The 21,179-nt window shown below is 36.3% G+C and overlaps 3 protein-coding genes across 3 annotated transcripts in view; 1 reads left to right on the top strand and 2 right to left on the bottom strand.

Moving 5' to 3' along the window:
* LOC117338457 overlaps nt 1-7,179 on the bottom strand; it is a 158,843-nt gene extending 151,664 nt beyond the window's left edge. Inside the window, exons 1-2 of the mRNA XM_033899813.1 lie at nt 6,964-7,179; nt 4,537-4,602 (exon numbers count right to left, since the gene is read on the bottom strand). Of these exons, the coding sequence (XP_033755704.1) occupies nt 4,537-4,584 (48 nt within the window). The 5' untranslated portion in view covers nt 4,585-4,602; nt 6,964-7,179. The remainder of the gene's footprint in view (nt 1-4,536; nt 4,603-6,963) is intronic.
* Nucleotides 7,180-7,307: 128 nt separating this feature from the next.
* LOC117338490 (40S ribosomal protein S2) lies at nt 7,308-9,139 on the top strand. Its single transcript, XM_033899849.1, has 5 exons — nt 7,308-7,567; nt 7,872-7,979; nt 8,124-8,297; nt 8,501-8,660; nt 8,891-9,139. Exons 1-5 carry the CDS (start codon nt 7,337-7,339, stop codon nt 9,055-9,057), a joined length of 840 nt encoding a protein of 279 aa, XP_033755740.1. The 5' UTR covers nt 7,308-7,336; the 3' UTR covers nt 9,058-9,139.
* Nucleotides 9,140-17,517: 8,378 nt separating this feature from the next.
* On the bottom strand, nt 17,518-20,428 carry LOC117338435 (actin-85C-like). The gene is made up of 2 exons (XM_033899791.1): nt 20,122-20,428; nt 17,518-18,620 (listed from the first exon to the last, which is right to left on the bottom strand). Exons 1-2 carry the CDS (start codon nt 20,251-20,253, stop codon nt 17,616-17,618), a joined length of 1,137 nt encoding a protein of 378 aa, XP_033755682.1. The 5' UTR covers nt 20,254-20,428; the 3' UTR covers nt 17,518-17,615.
* Nucleotides 20,429-21,179: the final 751 nt, after the last annotated feature.

Raw genomic sequence — 21,179 nt, 5'->3', positions numbered from 1 at the left:
AAATAAATTAATCAAATTACTTATCAACTTTTTTTTTTTCACCATTTCTCCATATTTTTATTTTATTTTTTTTTATTTGTTAACAAAGTAAAAATAAAAATATGAAGTATATATATATAAATGATATCACAAAAATCATATACTTTGTTCTGAGATTAATTTGATCTTTGACCCTTGACCCAGACAAAAAATACAAAGGCTCTAGCCTTCACTTTTGATTGAAAACATCCATGCACTCTAGATCTACTATTTTTCTCTATTCAGGATAACCTTTAAACTTGGATCTGACTTAAAGCTTGTCTAATTGACCTCTGACCTTGGCTGTGACATGGCCATGACCCTAAAAGATGGAGATGTTTATGTAATTGTTGTGATTTGATAGGAAGATGAAACCTGTGAGGAATGCTTCAGATAGGCTATATTTGGCCTTCTGCCAGATCCGAAGCCCAGGAATCTCCCTGTTAGCAGTAAGTGTACATATGTATATTACCAATAGTTCAAAGCAGACTGACAATTACCTCAGAATGCAGCAAGTCCAGTATATATAAACGAACCACACATGTATACATGTGTTCTTCTGGACCAGACAATTATTTGTATTATTGTTGTACAGTAAACAACAATAACAACCACACATATAACAAATGACATGTACAATTAATCATGCATGAATATCAACAATGCAAACCACACCTATTAAGAATCATGAAGTCTATTCACAATTCCTACAAACAGAAACGTTAACACTGAGGTTAAGATTTGGCATTTTGACCTTGAAGGCACTTTGACCTTGAATCCAAATTTTAATAGAAAGTATGAAAAATAGAATAAATAAAAAAAATATGAATATGATATACATGTACACGTATAACGATTCACTGTATCTGAAAGAAAGAAAAGCACAATCACATGTACCTCTGATCAAAACTAACTGATAGTAAATTATAACCTTTGACCTTAAAATTAGGAACGAAAAAGAATACTGGATCTGTCATGACTGTTTATTTAATGGATCTATATATGTATTATTCATTCTCAAAAAAAATGTATAATTTTTCTTTTAATGTCTCATAACACTAAAGCCTAGACACACAACATTTGAACTTTGACACACTATATAATATAGTAACTACATTGTATTGCATAAATTGTTTACCATATAGATATGTTAATTGAATAATACATTATTATACTTTTTATAAATACTAGATTATGTAAAAACAAAAATACAATCCTGACCTTACCATAAAAATAAAAATAATGCAACAAATTTTTGTTTTCTCTTTTCGTCACAAAAAAATGAGTTATCTCCCCCTTTATATTTCAATACGCTGCTCTGTTGTGTCTTGGTTTGGTTTGTTTTTGTTTAACGTCCTATTAACAGCCAGGGTCATTTAAGGACGTGCCAGTTTTAGGAGGTGGATCCCCGGAGGAAAGCCGGAGTACTCAGAGAAAAACCACCGGCCTACGATCAGTACCTGGCAACTGCCCCACGTAGGTTTCCAACTCGCAACCCAGAGGTGGAGGGCTAGTGATAAAGTGTCGGTACACCTTAACCACTCGGCCACCGCGGCCCCTGCTGTGTCTTGGTGTCACAGACCAACATGGTTCTGGATCATGACTACATGTATCCATATTCAGTGCAAGGGGAATAATTTTTATGAGCTTTACTCAAACATCGGTCTGATGTTCAATTGGAAATCTTTTTCTTTGGAGATAACATTTTGAGTGTTCCATATCACATTAAGTCTTTTAAGAAGCTACATATGTATAATTATTACGATAAACCTCCAGGTAATTCCAATCGGTGAATAGTTCAAACACATTTTTTTCTCCAATACAATCAATAATTTTCAAGCTAGTGAAAGTTTGAACTCTGTTTATAATTGACCCTATTTTGGATAGTTCAAACATGTAAAATGAATAACTTATAATTACAGTAAGATTTTTTTTTGTGGCGAACTCCATGAAAGCTTACGGCAATAGTTTAATCAACAGACACGTTTAGGGTAATGGGTTGTATATATATGTGTGATCATCGCAGTACATATATGTCAGACAAACAATAACTATATTTCACAGATTTGGAATTTCAGCGTTGATTCAGTTCTTTACATTGTAAAAATACATTGTAAAATACCGTGTTGACTATCAGTAAGCATTTTGATTTTTCAATTACGACCAGACATCCCTTAATTATTACCTGTAAACGTGTGCCCTTAATCTAAGTACAGGCCTATAGGTCTCAAAGAGAATATTTTTAACAGGTGGCCTATTTGACTACCAAGTCATAAATAAATGGTGCCAATTGGAAAAGTTAGTCACCTGGCCTAGTTGTCTTAAATTTGAAAAAAGAAAATCTTTTTAATTCTTTAGATCAGTATAACATCTCTCTGTAACTTTTTCAATTGTGAACATCATTTAAGCATTGACTGCTACCTTTAAATTTTTTAAAAGATTAATCAAATCGCAAATTTACGCAATTTTTTAGTGGCCATACAGGCACCTTATAGGTCAATAACTGGTCGCCAATGGTGAATTTAAGGGCCATAACACTACTTTGAGCCCCGTAAGTAGGGCATGTCACAAGAGGTGTTGAGGTGTGAAGTTGAAAGGTTCGGCAGTCAGTCATAGTGAGTGACACAATTAGCTTTCATGTCCAGTCGAAACAATCCTAGGTGTCCCAGTAGGGATGACTAATTTTGAAGGTGTAAAATTAGTTCAGAAGATACAGCAGTAGGAGTATTATATTACTTATAATTTAAAAGCTGACATTTTGGATGTTCTGACCTAACTTTACTAACACACAGATTTATATTTACAGTAGCACTGGACGGTTATGAAGACTGCTTTCAATTTGTTTAATCGACGATTCACTATATAGCTATGAAATGATAGTCCTATAAAAAATATTATATATATTATAGTTTCCAATTCAAATAAAATTTATATCCGTGCAAACAACTCATTATTAAAGTCTCGGGTAGTCTACCTTTTGTGTCACGAATGAAATGTGTGCTGTATTAGGACCTACACAATAGCCTCTACTTCGCACAAGAATGATCATACTTCAATATTACAAAACGAAGAAAGTCCATGATCAATTAACACTAGTACTGAATTAAATAAAGAAAACTACAATGGCCTCTGCTTCGCGCAAGAATGATCATAATTCAACATTACAAAACGAAGAAAGTCCATGATCAATTAACACTAGTACTGAATTAAATAAAGAAAACTACAATGACCTCTGCTTTGCACAAGGATGATCATAATTCAACATTACAAAACGAAGAAAGTCCATGATCAATTAACACTAGTACTGAATTAAATAAAGAAAACTACAATGGCCTCTGCTTCGCACAAGAATGATCATAATTCAACATTACAAAACGAAGAAAGTCCATGATCAATTAACACTAGTACTGAATTAAATAAAGAAAACTACAATGGCCTCTGCTTCGCACAAGAATGATCATAATTCAACATTACAAAACGAAGAAAGTCCATGATCAATTAACACTAGTACTGAATTAAATAAAGAAAACTACAATGGCCTCTGCTTCGCACAAGGATGATCATAATTCAACATTACAAAACGAAGAAAGTCCATGATCACTTAACACTAGTACTGAATTAAATAAAGAAAACTACAATGGCCTCTGCTTCGCACAAGAATGATCATAATTCAACATTACAAAACGAAGAAAGTCCATGATCAATTAACACTAGTACTGAATTAAATAAAGAAAACTACAATGGCCTCTGCTTCGCACAAGAATGATCATAATTCAACATTACAAAACGAAGAAAGTCCATGATCAATTAACACTAGTACTGAATTAAATAAAGAAAACTACAATGGCCTCTGCTTCGCACAAGGATGATCATAATTCAACATTACAAAACGAAGAAAGTCCATGATCACTTAACACTAGTACTGAATTAAATAAAGAAAACTACAATGGCCTCTGCTTCGCACAAGAATGATCATACTTCAATATTACAAAACGAAGAAAGTCCATGATCAATTAACACTAGTACTGAATTAAATAAAGAAAACTACAATGGCCTCTGCTTCGCACAAGGATGATCATAATTCAACATTACAAAACGAAGAAAGTCCATGATCACTTAACACTAGTACTGAATTAAATAAAGAAAACTACAATGGCCTCTGCTTCGCACAAGAATGATCACAATTCAACATTACAAAACGAAGAAAGTCTAATGATCAGTCAACAATAGTACTGAATTAGATAAAGAAAACTATCATTTAAATCATTTATAAATGTGCCATTTTTTCACCATTGTTACATATCGGCCTTACATCAGATATGCCAATGTACATGTTTGTGCCTTGATTTTTGCCGATTACATTTTTGTTATATATATCGACTTTGATAGTTCAAACTCACGCTTACTTTCTGAAGCATAATTTCGTATAATTCAAACAGGTTCATCAATATTTGTTTAATGTTGTTTAAACTGACCGAAGGTTTACTGTATACTAGTAAACAAACGAGTAAGAATTACCTCAGGATCCATCTCTTTCAGAGTCAAATCTTCCATCATTTCTGTCATTATGCTTCAATTTTCAACCTGGAAAATAAAATTATTTTCATATCATTAAGTGAATATCTAGACCATTATGACCAGCACATATATATATTATGCTGACAATAAATATACCATCAATTGCTTCGAAACATTTTCTCTGGCAATTCAATTACCAGAACCAATAGTTTCAATTTGTTTTCATCCCGAACCTTGTTGTATGACCTACAGCCTTTTATCACCTAAATGAGCATCTCATGATGACAAAGACTCAGGACTGAGGCAAAGGTGAAATATTTAAAGAATAATCGTGCCTGGTATATGTTGCCAATTACAATTGTAAACATGGAAATTAGATACATCACTGAGAAAGGTGGGGTCAGCGTCTAAGGGGATTTTACATTAGTGCCGGCCCCAACTCCAATTTCTTTTATTTTTTTTACCATATGTTGATATATACATGAAAATAAACCATAATCGCATAAACAATTAATCAATATCAGCTGATAGTCGCAGAGGACCTCCTTGCATAACACCTAGTTGAGTGAATGGGGTATAGTAGTGGGTACCCTAACCAAATGGTTAATAATTTTCACAGGCTAATTAATATAGATTTGAAAATCAGTCTTGATAGTTTATAATGTACAAATTTACTGTTATTTTGATACCAATAATGTCATATTGACATACACAAGGTAAGTGAAGTGATCAATTTAATTAGAAAAACATGCAAAATTTTCACAAAATCTAAAATGTATCCAATATTGTAAAATTGAATATTAATTAGTAAAGTTGTAATCACAGTCTATATTTCATACTACAATGTACTTTTATAACTTCCAATATATGGTATATATATATATACCTTCAACAGATTTGAGAAAATTTCAAAACCAGTAAATTACTACAGGAGATCTACTGGCCAGGAGTGTCCATTATTAACAGAGAGCAGAGTTGGACACAACAGGGGATAATCGTGGCCATTCCATTCACACATCAGGCTTCACCTCAAACAACATCAACAGGGATATCGATAACGGAGGTTTTACCCCAAAACAAAGACCTCTTCATTTCACATTTCTGATATCTAGATAGCATTAATTGTTTCATCATTGGTTAATGAGTAACATCAAAAATTTGTGAGAAAACAATGTTATTTTCTCAGACAAACTAATGACAGAACAATCAATACCTGCTCAAAAGAGCAAATAACTCTGCATTGTTAAAAGTTGGAAACTGTAAGTATGCCTTATGAATGAAGGCTTGTGACGATGTCTTGAGATTGATACTCAAATGATGTTTTTTTTTGTCATGTATAGTATGTCAGCAATGAATACTGAATAATGATATTTTAGATATTGTATTGTTTTTTGGGGTTTTTTTTTTCAATATCCAGTTCAAATTTCCATAGAGGCAGAAGTATGATAGGTCCATCTTTCTGTTGTTCAAATTCCCCTCAACTCTCAAATTTATATACTTACAAATGCATCCAGTTGACCCTTGAGTTTTACCAATTTCAGAAGTCTAATCACTGTTTTTCAGAAATAACATTGTCCAATGGTCAAAACACGTCTAATAGACATATCTGGAAGCCCTACAGACTCATGAACTGTTTGAACACCTACCTATACTGACAAAAGATCTTCTGATGGTTTGATGATGGGAGAATTAATCTCCATTAGGGTACTTTACTGTATCCAAGATCTCTGGTTGAGTAGAGTAGACCGATGGATGATCTAACGATTGATTCAGCTAAAGAAAAAATTGCCCTTGAAATAAGTATGAAGCCGTTCCTGCTACACCAGGGGTCACGCTAGTGCGAAAACCAGGTTTTTTTTTGTTTGTTTGTTTACTTCTGCACACAGTTTTGCTGCAACCCCCAATGAAATTTCTCAGAATGTACTATAAGATATACAGGGAAATCCCACCACCCATTATTTATGTCAAATTAAATAAGGAAGTTTAACAAGTGACATGGGGATTACCAGATAATATCACGCTTCATGCTGCAGTCATTTGAGCTGAACGGAAATCATGGAGTACTTGAGTTGATATATAATTTCCGATAAAATGACAATTTTGTGAAACAGACACCTAAAATATCAAATTTAAAACAAAATTCTAGGAAACTTGCCCAACAACAATATGCAAAACATGTCCGTGTATTTAGGAACTTGATGTCAGAGTTTGTCGATCAGTCACCCAAAACTTATGTCACAAGTCTTACACACAAACATAACTTTAGAAGACACTTCAGAAAACGATACCCACATGGACAGCATCTTGAAAGAAAACAAACTCGAGAATGCAGCCGAAACTTCGCTGCAATCATGTCCAGATTTCCCTGACTTTTGGAACAGAAACTAACTATTATGATAACATTTGCACTATCTAAATAAAACTTACCGCGTGTTATTCCACAGTACCAATACAGAAGCACTACGCTACATAATGTCAAAGGAATTCATGTTTGTTTTAGTTTGACAGTATGTATCTTTCGTTTCTCCATCTCTAATCTCGTCGATTCTCGATTACAGCGTTGCTTTGCGAGACCCTTCCTTTCAACTTCCTTTTCCGGTTTAAACACGTAAGAGACGACATGGTGGTTTTAAGAGCGCTAACAAACCCATCATTTATCATAGCAATCGTCAATAAAATTCAACAATTTTTCACATTTTGTGTTGTCATAGCATGTTTTTAACACGTTTACATATGTTCTGATAAAAAAATTACTTGGAAACAATAAAAATTATCCCATTTCTTTTGTAGCTGATCACCAATGGCGGACGCAGCACCAGCCGGTGGACGTGGGGGATTTAGGGGAGGATTTGGGTCTGGCGAACGTGGCAGGGGCCGCGGTCGTGGACGTGGGCGTGGTAGAGGAAGGGGACGTGGACGTGGGGCAAAGGAGGAAAAGGAATGGATGCCTGTAACTAAACTAGGACGTCTAGTGAAGGATCTGAAGATAAAATCTCTGGAGGAGATTTATCTGTTTTCCTTGCCTATCAAGGTGAATACATGCTTCCTTTTAGAATGAATTCTTTAAGTAAGAGAGGGAACACGTATTGCAAAGGTTTGGGTGCATTTGGCTCTTTAAGTTAAAAGGGTTTAAACATTCCTGTTAGTCTAATTAAGGTGTGAAACTAACCCACGTGGTTGACTGGTGGAGTGGATGAACTCTCCGTTTTCACAAGGTTATAGCAATAAGATTTGTAATACAGAGCATCTAATTAGTGGTTTTACAAAAACGGGATAAGATTTAATTTGCATGGATTTTGACCTAAATAAATAATCTTCGATATGTTCTTTTCCAGGAGTTTGAAATCATCGATTTCTTCCTTGGGGCTGCCCTGAAGGATGAAGTCCTCAAGATCATGCCTGTCCAGAAGCAGACCAGAGCTGGTCAGAGAACCAGATTTAAGGTAAATTAATTCAAACCATTTCATTGTTGTAGTAATTTGGGCAATATTGTTGATATTTCAAAAGAAACCAAGTAGGAAATTCAATTAGTATCGCTTGTTCAACTGATAAACCTGTGATGATATTCGTAAAATATGTATTTGTAGGCCTTTGTTGCCATTGGAGACCACAATGGACATGTTGGTTTGGGAGTGAAGTGCTCAAAGGAAGTGGCCACTGCTATCCGAGGGGCTATTGTTCTAGCCAAGCTTTCCGTTATCCCCGTACGCAGAGGCTATTGGGGTAACAAGATCGGAAAACCACATACAGTACCGTGCAAGGTAATTATTTGCAAGTGAAAATTAAGTCATAACTTAAATTTATCTGTTGCATACATTTTTCAAAAACGCAAAAACCTAATGAAAAGTGCAAGTATTTAGAAAGTTAATTTTTTTATGTGAAGCTCCATACAATAATAAAACAGAAACATTTGTTCATGCTCATTAAATGTTTAGATTAAATGTTTCTCTCTTGTTTTTGACAGGTGACTGGTAAGTGTGGCAGTGTCACAGTGAGACTGATCCCAGCTCCCCGTGGTACAGGCATCGTAAGCGCACCTGTCCCCAGGAAATTGTTGAACATGGCGGGTATTGAGGATTGTTACACCAGTGCTAGAGGCTGCACAGCAACACTGGGAAACTTTGGTAAGTCATTGGTAACATTTAGGAAAAAAGTTATTTGTTAACTGTTGAAAATTGGACAGTGTCTGTTTACTGAACTGAAAATAAGGTAGATATACTTGGAAATTTGTCACCAGACCTGTCAAATTTCAGGATGATGATTTGTAAAATAATGTAGAGACTAGTATGTGAAACTTAATTTTAGAAAATTTGACAGGAGAGAGTGCTAATAACAAGATTACTGTTCATTACAGCCAAGGCTACATACGCTGCCATTGCGAACACCTATGCCTACTTGACCCCTGACCTGTGGAAGGAAACGGTGTTCACCAAATCTCCATACCAGGAGTTCACGGATTACCTGTCGAAAGTGCATACAACAGGTTCGTCTGTTCAGCGTCAGGAACAGAAGATTTACTGATTCAGGGACCCGCTCCAGCATGCCACAGCTTCTCAAGTTTTACATTGTGTAATGTCTGAATAAACTGAGACTTGGCATTGATTGATAATAGTATGTGTTATGTATTCTGACTTATAATTAAGTTTTTATACGCCCGTTAACGACTGGTTGTATTATGGTATACCCTGCCTTTTCTATCCAGTAACTTTTCCTTGTTAGTGCCTTTATTTATCGTCAGATTTTCATGAAACTTGCTACAAATATTCTTTACCACAATAGCTAAACAAGTTAGTTGCTAAATTTTGTGGTTATTTTTACCAGAGTTATGTCCCTTTAATGCCAAATATGAGCATTGTGTAGAAAATACAAGAAGTTTCCTATTTCTTATTCAATTCCTCTAAGATTTTGTTCACTACAACAAGTAGCAATGATGCTTGTCAATGATGCTACATTTTTCGGTGGTAGTTTTTCCTGTGATTGACATATCGTACTCCCGAGGCGTGTGATTGACATATCGTACTCCTGAGGCGTGTGATTGACATATACTCCCGAGGCGGAGCACCTCTTTATCCTTATGATTCCCACCCACAATTAAGAATATTGACACACAAAAAAAAGATTTTTCTGTCATGTACACAAAGGGGAGCTGTGGGGAATCTAGGATATTCTATGTTTTTTAATATGGCTGATGAGCTGTAAAATGATATCCATTCCTTATTGCTTTAAAAGATAAAGCCTCAAATCGAATTTATTGAAGGGTGATAACTCGCAAGTTATTTGCCTTTGAATAGTATGTAGGTGTATTATGATTGTGAGGCAGCAAAATGATGATACTAAATTTGTTGACCAGCAACAAAAGCCTCAAAATTTTGTCTTTTTAATTATTGTGGAATTTATTAAAACTGGGAAAGTTATTTCCTTTCAACAGTCTCATAATGAATCGACCAACCAGAGGCCTAATATTTTAACCCGCAAGACGTACATCCGACTAAGTGATATGTTACAACATTTAATGGAGATGTATTTTTATTGAGGGGTCAAATATGTTCAAAAGTTGTCCTGAAAGATCCAGGGTAATCCATTCTCTTAAGCCAGTAGGTACCAAGACCTCTGGTCTCTTATAACAACCATTTCTTTAATTTAATGGTATGAAGGTATTTTGTGTTGTAAAGCGACATCACAATCCTGCTTTGACAGAAAAAGACTTAAATGCAAAAATTAATGGGCAACACCCAATGCCTTTGGTTTTAATATATTTCCTCCCGCAATAAGACCTATGATGAAATAATATCTCTGATAAAAAAAATAAGTGTTAAAATTAAACAGTATGGCAAGTTTGATCTCTGGCGACTGGCAGGGCCCCAAAAGGGAAATTAGCGAAATGTTTGCTTTAAAATATTAATGCTGCTATTTGTTAATCTAGTTATTATAAGAGAGTGAACTCGATTGGTAGCTCTACTTTGCACATTTTCTAAAGATGTCTGGTCTGTTTTTAGGATTTGGATGATGTATAATGGATTGGGCATGATAAGGCCCTTATAAAGTGTGAAAAACTAAATTTGGCATCATATCTTTTTCCTATTCTTACTTTCTCCCTAATGTCTCTTTTGAAACTGCCTTACCTGTGTTGAAGGCTTTGTGTTCTGTTCCCTGGTCGAGACATGCTACTCCTGTTTGAAGCCTTTCGGGAGGGGGACGACTGGTTCTCCAGATATCGGTATTATGCAATGTGTCCTGGTTTGTCTTCGGCAGTATGTTTCATTGAGATAGCACTGTAAAGTCGGCATCAATTCCGGACTTTCATAAGGAGACCTACATGTACAACATACGAATGTATCTCGCACACACAGGAGGCCGTCCTTATATTATTAAATAACCATAGCTGTTGATAGGGTGTTAAACAATACAAAATATATAAACACAGTTTGTATATACATTCTATATGAAACCAGTAATTTCGATTATGTTTTTGAAGTTTCAACGTTTCGTGACGATTACAATGTATTGTATAACATAAATGAAAAACTAAAATAACGTACATTCGTTTCATTAATTAGTATATAGATACAAAACAATAACACTAAATTTATATATAAATGATTTAGAATCTTATTGATTAAGAATCTTATTTATCGGGCCTCTTCTCCATTGTTGCCTGGACTCCGGCGTAACTGTTCGCCCATTTGCCTTTTCGCTCTGCTGTCTTCCTCTCTATGTTGCGTTTTGCCCGTGCCTGTTTGGCTTCAACAATAGATGTCCTGTTTATTGGAGGAGGATGACTTGGAAGCCCGGTGCATCTCCTAGGCATTCGTGGTGTACTGAGGATATTTCCTTTTGTATTTGGGGGGGGGGGGGGGGGGGGGGAAGAGTTTAGGAGTTAGAATACTCTAGTACAAAGGCCACCCCTCCATCTACCTTCCTTGGAATTATGCCCTCTAAGGCTCTTCCTTAAGTTGCGTTGAAACAACATAAAACGAAGAACTGAAATATAACATGATATTCGTAATATGTTTTAATATAAATACAAAACAATATTACAATACAATGTATATGAATATAAATGATATAGAATTTTATTTATCGTATATAAATGATTTGAATATTATTTATCGGTCTCTTCTCCATTGTTGCCTGGACTCTGGCGTAACTTTTCGTCCATTTGCCCTTTCGTTCTGCTGTCTTCCTCTCTCTGTTGCGTTTTGCCGGAGTCTGTTTGGCCTCAATAGATGTCCTGTTTATCGGAGGAAGACGACGTGGGGGACCGTAGATTAGAGGTCGACACGCCCCTCAGGAGTGGACACGCCCCTCAGGAGTGGGTGGCGTACTGGGCTGGGGGCGGGCTACTTCCCTTTGTATCCGGGAAGAATTAGGGAGGTCAGATTCGGACATACCGTTAAGTTCCAGTACAAAGGCCACGCCTCCGTTCCCCTTTCTTTGGATTATCCCTTCCTCCTTCAGCTGCATTAGAACCGTCTGTTCAGTTTTACGTGTCGTGTTGCTACCGACGGTCCGGCTTTTCTGCTACATGTACAATGATGGACGCGATCTGTGACGGAAAGAAAAAGATAAATCGGGTTTATATTTGTAAACAAAAGAAGTAAATCGCACTATGGTTTTCTAAACTATATCAAGACGATTTAATGAAAAAATGAATACTTTAAAAGTGCATAAAACATTAACTTTGTTGTTTATTTTCCTTTCGCTTCGAGTTATTGCAATTCATATTTGGAATATTTACATGTTTATGCGTGTGATAGTTCGAGCGGCAGTCATTGTCAAAATTCAAATTCATTTTATTCTCTTTTCGCATACTGACTTAATGTATTGGGAAAAACATTTACAATATATAATATATACAATTAAAGTAGTGTTCGTAGTTGATACATGGCGCTGTTTCACAACAAAACATTTTCATTCTTATCAAGGAGGCAGTTTTTTTTATTAATTAATCTGATAGAAATACACATTTTCATTATTTAACATTAAGTTTTCATTAGTTCGTACACTTGATAATATTCCAGCTGTGTATATATCACCAAATGTATTATGACGATATTGAATGGAAATGTTTCATGATGTCATAATTATTTCTTTTACGAGGTGCTATTATTCGCCAGAAACGTACTCTTGGAAACATTGATATGAAGACGTAACGATAACAAGATTTTCAAGGCAGTCGCCATCTTGAATTTTTCAATGATCCCAAATTCATTTATATTAGGACGGTCCCTACTTACTCACTAATTGAATCCATGTCTTTTTGTTTTCAGCCATTCAGGAGGAGTAGCGATAGTTAGAGAATTGTTTAGACAGACGGGTACCAGTACATAAGCTCTTCAGCATGTATGAAAAAAGTTTGTCTTTATTTTAGTTTCAGTTAGATTAGATTTCTGGCGCAGGGTTGGAATCCGCTATACCAGACTAATGACATACACAAGTTATATAGTATTTTGCGATATTGTGATAATTGAGTCGATGTTCTACTGTATGTTCTCCAAACGTGTGAAGTGGAAAACCTAAATATTTTTCATTTTGACAAGCCTTTATCAAAGACAGCAAAATATTTTAAGGTCATGTCTGTGGTAAATTTAAATTTCCCGCGGTTCGGAGAATAGCGGAAAATATTTGTCCTATAGGTACGTGGCACTAGTATAGGTTTGGGAAGCACGTGCGGTTTATAGTCGACCAATTAGATCTTAGGAGGCGTAAGACGTGGTTAGATTATTGTGTTATGCATTCTAGCGTTTGGTCAAATCAGGAACGGACCGTTTAAATTTAACATAATTTTATATAATATAAGGAAAGAATAGCTTGTATAGGGGTAACTGCGGAATGCATGAAGATCGTGTTTTATATTTGACGTTTAAAAATCCCAGCAATATAAACCTGAAGCATTGGGCTGGTACTTCCCAAAAAAATGGTTTTCATGTGGGATGGCTTGATTGGGTTTATTAGGATAAGCACGGTTTGAGAGAGGGAGATTAGGGAATACAATTACAATTTTAAATGAAAAAAAAAAAAAAAAAAAAATGATATTAATTAAACGTCGACTAAGTCGTTCCTAAAGACCGAGCTGCTAATTGCATATAAGGATAGTGTTGTTTGTTATACTGAGTAATAAGTATATAGAGGACCAATATTTTGTGCCATTCTCTCATTTCTTCATCTTTTTTTCTGTCCTCCCTCCTTTAGTTTTTTCTGTTTGAACATATTTTGTCAATGTTATTGATGTCATCTATACTGTATATATTAGTATTGTGGACAAAGTCTGACTAAATTGTGCCTAATCCATGTATGGGGGGGGGGGGGGGATAACCCCCCACTTTTTATAGTGCCCCCCCCCCCCCCCCCCCTTTTGACATTCAAAATCTAAAAAAAAAGGGAAAAACAGCAAATTTTTATATTCATTTCGATAAATATCTGTAAATTTTCGAACCGAAAATGTTTTCTTGAAGGCAACAATAAAAACTTAATCTTGTACATCCGGAACATTCCGACTTTTATACTAGTATATCAATCCTCACACCTGTGTGTCGGTCGTCTGCACTAACCTGGTAAGTCAATACATGTATTTATATCTTAATACGAAATTTTGCTTAACTTCATCACATAGATTCGATGAGTTGATGATAATTTGTGAAGTTGATTGATTTCATTAGGAAAATAAGACAGAAACACAACATGGATAAGAATGCGCGGTTTTAACGTGAATAGAGTGATACTAATTACCAACAGGTACCAACGAGGAAACACCGTATAACATGAAACGGCACTGGCATCTGTTGTCGACAAATTAGCAGCATATAAGGTTCGCTTCAGATACACATTCTATCAGATTCGAAAAGTTAAAAACCTGTCAATTATTAAGGAAAAATAATAAGTTTTTAACGTGAATACCTATTCTAGGTAAATTTTCCCTTTTTTCGGAAGAGGAAATTTTTTTATAGCCTTAAAAATGGAGAAAAAAAAATCGGCTCGCGCCTATGGCGCTCGCATTATCACTGAATCACTGCCCCCCCTTTTTCGAAAATCCTGGCCCCCAGACCCCTCGTAAAAAGAGAAAAAATCGGCTCGCGCCTATGGCGCTCGCATTATCACAATTACTGGACCCCTCTTTCGAAAATCCTGGCTCCGCGCCTGATCCCGAACGATTGCAAATGTGCTATATTCATTTTCCGCATGGAACCCCCTACCAGGGCGCTGCCCTGGACCCACTGGGCGGCCCTCAGATACCTCAGGAAAAAAAACCCACAAAAAAGCGGCTCGCATTATCACTAAATTACTGGACGGGGGGTCCCTTTCGAAAATCCGGGCTTGGTGATTCATGTTTTACTAATAACTTATTTTGTACTACATAAATTATCATGGGATGTTGAAATGATAATTATTGGCTTATTTTGCGGTGATGGCATACGATTTGTTTAGTGCGTAAAATTCAAGGTTAAAAAAAATATCAACTAAGTCACCAACTACTACAAGGAAACCTCGTTTCAAAATGACCCTGGCTGTTCACGTGGCGGTAAACCCAGCAAACAAAGAAAGGTCGTCGTCCACAATGTCCCCGATATTCTTTTTTATTTCTTGAAGTGTCCTGCAGTTTAGAACAGATCTTTATGTGTTTTCACACATTTCTGGATGAAACTTGAGCAGCCAGTTGTTAGCTCCATACCATTATTTAGTCCAGGTCCATTTGACCGGAGATTACGTACGTTTTTCACCAATTAGTCTAATTAGATGTAACAGCGCCATCTATGGATTAAATATGCAAACAACTGTTGTTGCAAGGTGCCTAGTTTGCCATTGTCATCCTTAATGAAATATGTACTGCAAAAATAATAATAAAACAATATCAGGAAACATCTTTAACGGAAATGAAAGTAGGGAAAAAAATCCAAGGGTGAAATTAAAATGTATGAATTGGCATAGATGTTACGGATGTGATAAAGAAAATATAAGCAGGACGGATTGGAATGAACACGTGAGGAAGACCAGACTTTTGGCGGGAATACGAGTCCATAATCTTTATCTATTTAAAGTAATAATAAACCTTATACACCCGCACTCTAATTTGCCTGGGTTCTGGGAAAAGAATATACTTTGTGCTACACGTAGTCTTCGTAGATTCCTGAAGTAGGGTAATTGGATTTCCTTGGTTGTTAGTTAGAAATCTGGCGCAATTGAAAAATTGTTATCACCAGGTTATCAATTTTGTATATGGTCAGGTAAAGCAAGTTGTGGATGTTTACAAATACAGAATGTACTTAAATGACCTCGCTTCTGATAACATTGAATTATTTAATTAAGCCTTGCTTGGAAGCCTGCGATTTCGGATTAAGATCTGTGTCATAATAATAATAATCTTATTCTTCCGAAACCTAAATCAGAAAATTTTGAAAAATAAAAAAAAACAAGAAAAACTTTCAGTTTCTCCATTGTTCTAATTTTGAATGCTATTATTCCCTGCAGTGTTCAACCACTGCTGTCCTTTAAAAATAAACTGAAAAAAACATTTGGTATCTTTGATTTATAATGATATCATTGTATATGACTGTGATCGTCTTGGGTTCTTGATAACCTGGTCGATCCTCTTTTTTTAAATTCCTGATATGATAACACCCATTCGCCAGCGTGATCTTGAGCTCATTTCAAAGATTCGTTTGTCTGCACATGATCTAACTATTGAACGTGGAAGATATGATATGCCGAGGCAAGAAAGAAAATGCATTTTATGTGATGAAAATGATATAGAAGACGAACACCATTTTATTTTTAAATGTAAGGGATCGAACTTACCATACTGTTTATTTTTAACAACACTTTTTTTTTTATCAGAGATATCATTTCATTATAGTACTTATTGTGGGAGAAAATATATTAAAACCGAAGGCATTGTGTGTTAAAACTTATTCAATTACTTTAATTAGAAAATATGAAAGAATTTAACAATTTAGGATATTATTTATCACTAACGAATAAACGTAAGAAAGATTTGCTATCAAATTTTAGTTAAAATATATTCATTTTCAACTTATTAGAATAATAATATATTAATTGTTATTGTTCTTTAAGATGGTCGTAAGAATCATTTTTGTTGACTGTAAATGTATGTGAAGACAGTAGGTACTATATATATATATTGTAGAATGTTTAATGAATTGTGTTAGAGTGGGTGCCTTTGTCCTTAAATGTATGTATATAATGTTATCCAATAAGTTGTAAAACTTACGGAATAAAGTTGAATTGAATTGAATTGAGCGATATGATGAGGTATTTGGTACTCATTAATATGCATTGTCGGGGTTTCTTGTTCGAACATTACATTAATTGGATTTGACTTAGATTTTAATTGCTGATCTCTATCGAGAATTAGAAATTCTTCCCTTCCGAAATATCTTTTCTTCTATCATTTTCTTTTAACGTTTATTATTTTTTCGTATTTTGTTCTCATTTAATCTGGGTTTTTGTTTGTTTTTGTTTGTTGTTATTGTTGTTGTTTTTGGGGTTTTTTTAAAGGTAAAGCTGATAAGCTTAATAGAGCACCTTGTCTTATACCTCGGCTAATGGAGAAAACTGTCATATGTTTTCCCTTTCAACAAATCCTTCTGATGCTTTGAAATTTACGTTCTTCAGAAATATGAAATAAAGATGTGTTTTTAATCACAGCATTTTGGCAAATTCCGAAATTTGACGAAATTGGCCAAGCTTTTTACGAATTGACTACGGCTAATGACGGCATTAGTCGATATGCTGCGATCGTTTAACGTTTCTCAAGAGATCGAATGACCACACTGTATTCCGAAAGAGTAAGCGCCCTCTGTTTCCTAGACTACGTCCATGTGACGTCACGTTTTCAAATTGATAATAGAAGTGATGACAACTCAACCATCAGCTTTGTCTGATATGCTGCCTTTATACAAAACAACTATTGTGAGTCAGAGAGAGAGATATTGGGAGTTATAAACAAAGGGGAAAACTGGAAAATCTTAATAAAACCATAGGTTTATTTTTAAACAATCTATTTGTACGAACTTTTTTTTTCAGATACAAAAATACAAATTAACTGAACAATAATTAAGACACTAAAAACATTTTCTATGAATGATGCCGGCCCCTGCCTCGTTGTACTCTTGTCGACTTATCCACATCTGTTCAAATGTCGACAATGACGCCAGGATCGACCCTCCGATCCAAACCGAGTACTTCCGCTCAGGTGGCGCCACGACCTTCACCTTGATGAGTTCTGGTGCCAAGGACGCGACCTCTTTACTCATGCGATCCGCAACACCCGGGAACATTGTGGAACCGCCAGATAATACAATATTCGAGTATAAATCTTTCCGGATGTCCACATCGCATTTTAGGATTGAATTGAAGGTAGATTCGTGCATTCCCGCCATTTCCATACCTATGAATGAAGGTTGGAACATCGCCTCTGGACACCGGAACCTCTCGTTACCGATGCTGATGATCTGTCCGTCTGGTAGTTCATATGTCTTTTCCATATCTTTAGAAGTGGCAGACGACACCATATCATCATCAAAATCGAGCGCTATGTAGCAGAGTTTCTCCTTGATGTCTCGGACTATTTCTCTTTCGGCCGTTGTGGTGAAGGAGTATCCCCTCTCCGTCATGATTTTCATCAAATAATCAGTGAGGTCCCTACCTGCGAGGTCAATCCTCAAGATGGCGTGAGGCAAGGCGTATCCTTCGTATATGGGAACGGTATGAGTTACACCGTCCCCGGAATCCATCACTATTCCTGTGGTGCGTCCCGAGGCGTACAGGGACAACACGGCCTGGATGGCTACGTAAAACGCCGGTGTGTTGAAGGTCTCGAACATAATCTGCGTCATCTTCTCGCGATTGGCTTTTGGATTTAACGGTGCTTCCGTCATGAGTATGGGGTGTTCATCTGGGGACACACGGAGTTCGTTATAGAAAGTGTGGTGCCAAACTTTTTCCATGTCGTCCCAATTCGTGACGATTCCGTGCTCTATAGGGTACTTTAGAGTGAGGACGCCTCTTTTGCTCTGAGCCTCGTCTCCGACGTAAGAGTCCTTTTGGCCCATCCCGATCATGACGCCCTGAAACACACCAGGAATAGAATACAGTTATATTTTTAAATTGCCTGAAATTTGCTCCATCCCCTACCCCAAATCCAGTAAAATATACGGAAATATACAAACGTCAGGAATCTGAGAACCGTCTTAAATACTTTGTGGTCATTCGGCTAATCTCGACTGATTCCCGTACCCTTCGTTGTTTTATATAAGGTCCGGAATCTGTCGATAGGTGATGAGTGAATTTCAATCGCAGCATCTCGGGGAAACCGGCAATCCGACTCGCAGATCAAGTTGATATCGGAGGATTGCCGGTAATTTTACCGAAATGTTGCGATTCCGGCAATCCTCGGAAATCAAGTTGTTTTCCGTGGATTGCCGTGAATTTCCCCGAGATATTGCAATTAGAGTGATGTTTGTCGTTAAAGAGCTTCAGCTTACAATGAATGATACTACAGCTTACGGAGAAACACAATGCCAGAAGTTATCGCTTTGCCTTGGATGCTATATAAATCGATATGGTTATATCGGGTATCAGCCACGCCCGGATTAAACGATCAGTGTGCTAATATAGGACTGCTATGTCGTGTCTGTCTGTATGGCCGCATGTCCATCTGAGGCGCCGCGGTGGCCGAGTGGTTAAGGTGTATCGACACGTTATCTCTAGCCCTCCACCTCTGGATTACGAGTTCGAAACCTAATGTGGGGCAGTTGCCAGGTACTGACCGTAGGTCGGAGGTTTTTCTCCAGGTACTCCGGCGTTCCTCCACCTCCAACACCTGGCACGTCTTTAAATGACCCTGGCTGTTAATAGGACGCTAAACAAAATAAATCAAACCATCTGTCTGTTCGTCCGTACTTATTCCATCACATGCGGTCTAGGCACTTCTTGCACATTATGATTGCATTCGTTACGATTTTGGGCTTGAATACGAACCTGCGCACGCTGACAAGAGCATGTGAATAAAATTCGAGTACACTGGTACAATTTATCACAACTGTAAAAAACACGGGCAACAATAAACGAATAAGCAATAGTCCATTACACTTGGCAAAAAAGGCCGGCGCGTGTTCAGATATTGGCTTGTTAGATGCGACAATGAAGAAAAATTTGGTAAAACAGACAACATACACAAAGATAAAATCTCCGTGAGAAAAGAAATTTGACGAGAAACGAGAAAATGCAGGGTCAGACAAACGACATTTTCTCAAAAAGGAGGGGAAAATATACCGCGTAAATCAATAAAACGATTTTGTCAGTTACAATGGAAGCTTTAGCTTCTGTGACAATTTCTTTCGTCGGAGAAAACAAGTGAAAATCTACAGAATGAAAATATTTTGTGTGATAAATTTTTTTTTAAGGAAAATAGCAACAACTTTTCTTGTGCATCTAATTAACAGACGGGATATCTCTACTGTAGATACTTAATTACAATGTACTAAAAGTACGACTTCATATGAAGAATATTGGATTTCAAAGCAAATCATGTTTGTATGCAATTTCGGGATTTGAGAGAAATCATACCTGATGTCTCGGCCTTCCGACAATAGACGGAAATACACTACGAGGGGCGTCGTCCCCTGCGAATCCAGCCTTGCACATCCCTGATCCATTGTCCAGAACCACAGCGCTCAAATCCTCGCTCATTGAAGCCATTCCCGGTCAGCGTCACTCTTCTAGGAAACGAAGTGCACGACTTAGAAATATTTGCAGAGATTCTGGTTTAGATAGGAGAGAAAACAAAATGGTGTTTTGTACTGATGGTCTGGTGATGTCGGAATGTGACACCCGTTTGTCGTCACAAGTTTGTGCCTAATCCTGCTACATACTGCTTTGGTGAGCTTAGCAGCTAGTTTCGTAGGTAAGTTGCCATGGTGATTAGAAAACCCCGCCTTGGTAATGATAGATACATATGAAATGAAACATATTGATGGCGTATCAAGTTTCTGACAATGGCAATAATTCTATTCTCTTTAATTCGCAAATTACGTTGTCGATCTAGCACAGGGACCAAATTTATATTACTATCATTGTATACTGGTTAATTCTATAGCCGTATATTTATTGATTTTTGTAAATACATGTATGTAAAGTTAGATGCATGGTCCCTGTGCAACATGAAGTTCATAATTAATAAATTAATGTAATATGCGGACTTTAAAAAATGTTGATATCAGTGAAACTATTTTGCGTATATACATATAGAACGTTGTAAACAATTACCCTGTCTATAGCGACCTTAACATACACTACCTGGCTGCTGTATAGAGGTACGTACGTTCATACACAGTGAAACCTTGACAATCTTTCATGTTTTAAATGGATTTGTAAAACTGAACAGAAACGTTAGCTTAAAGTGAAATTCTGTCGCATCAAAAAAGCTTTAAATTCATTTACTAAATGCCATCAAAAACACGTGGATATTAGATCGGATGTAATTTATAATGTAACATAATATATTGTGTATCGAAGCAGATATGACGTCACAATAATATATTTGAAATCAGCAGATACATGCGCGATATTTATTGAAAACTTTATTTATTTTACAACAATTGTGGAACAATTTATAGTAACCACGC

Source organism: Pecten maximus, chromosome 1, assembly GCF_902652985.1.
Source record: "Pecten maximus chromosome 1, xPecMax1.1, whole genome shotgun sequence".
NCBI lineage: Eukaryota > Metazoa > Mollusca > Bivalvia > Pectinida > Pectinidae > Pecten > Pecten maximus.
The sequence above is the reverse complement of the archived record's forward strand: the minus strand, read 5'-3'. Positions and strand labels throughout refer to the sequence as shown.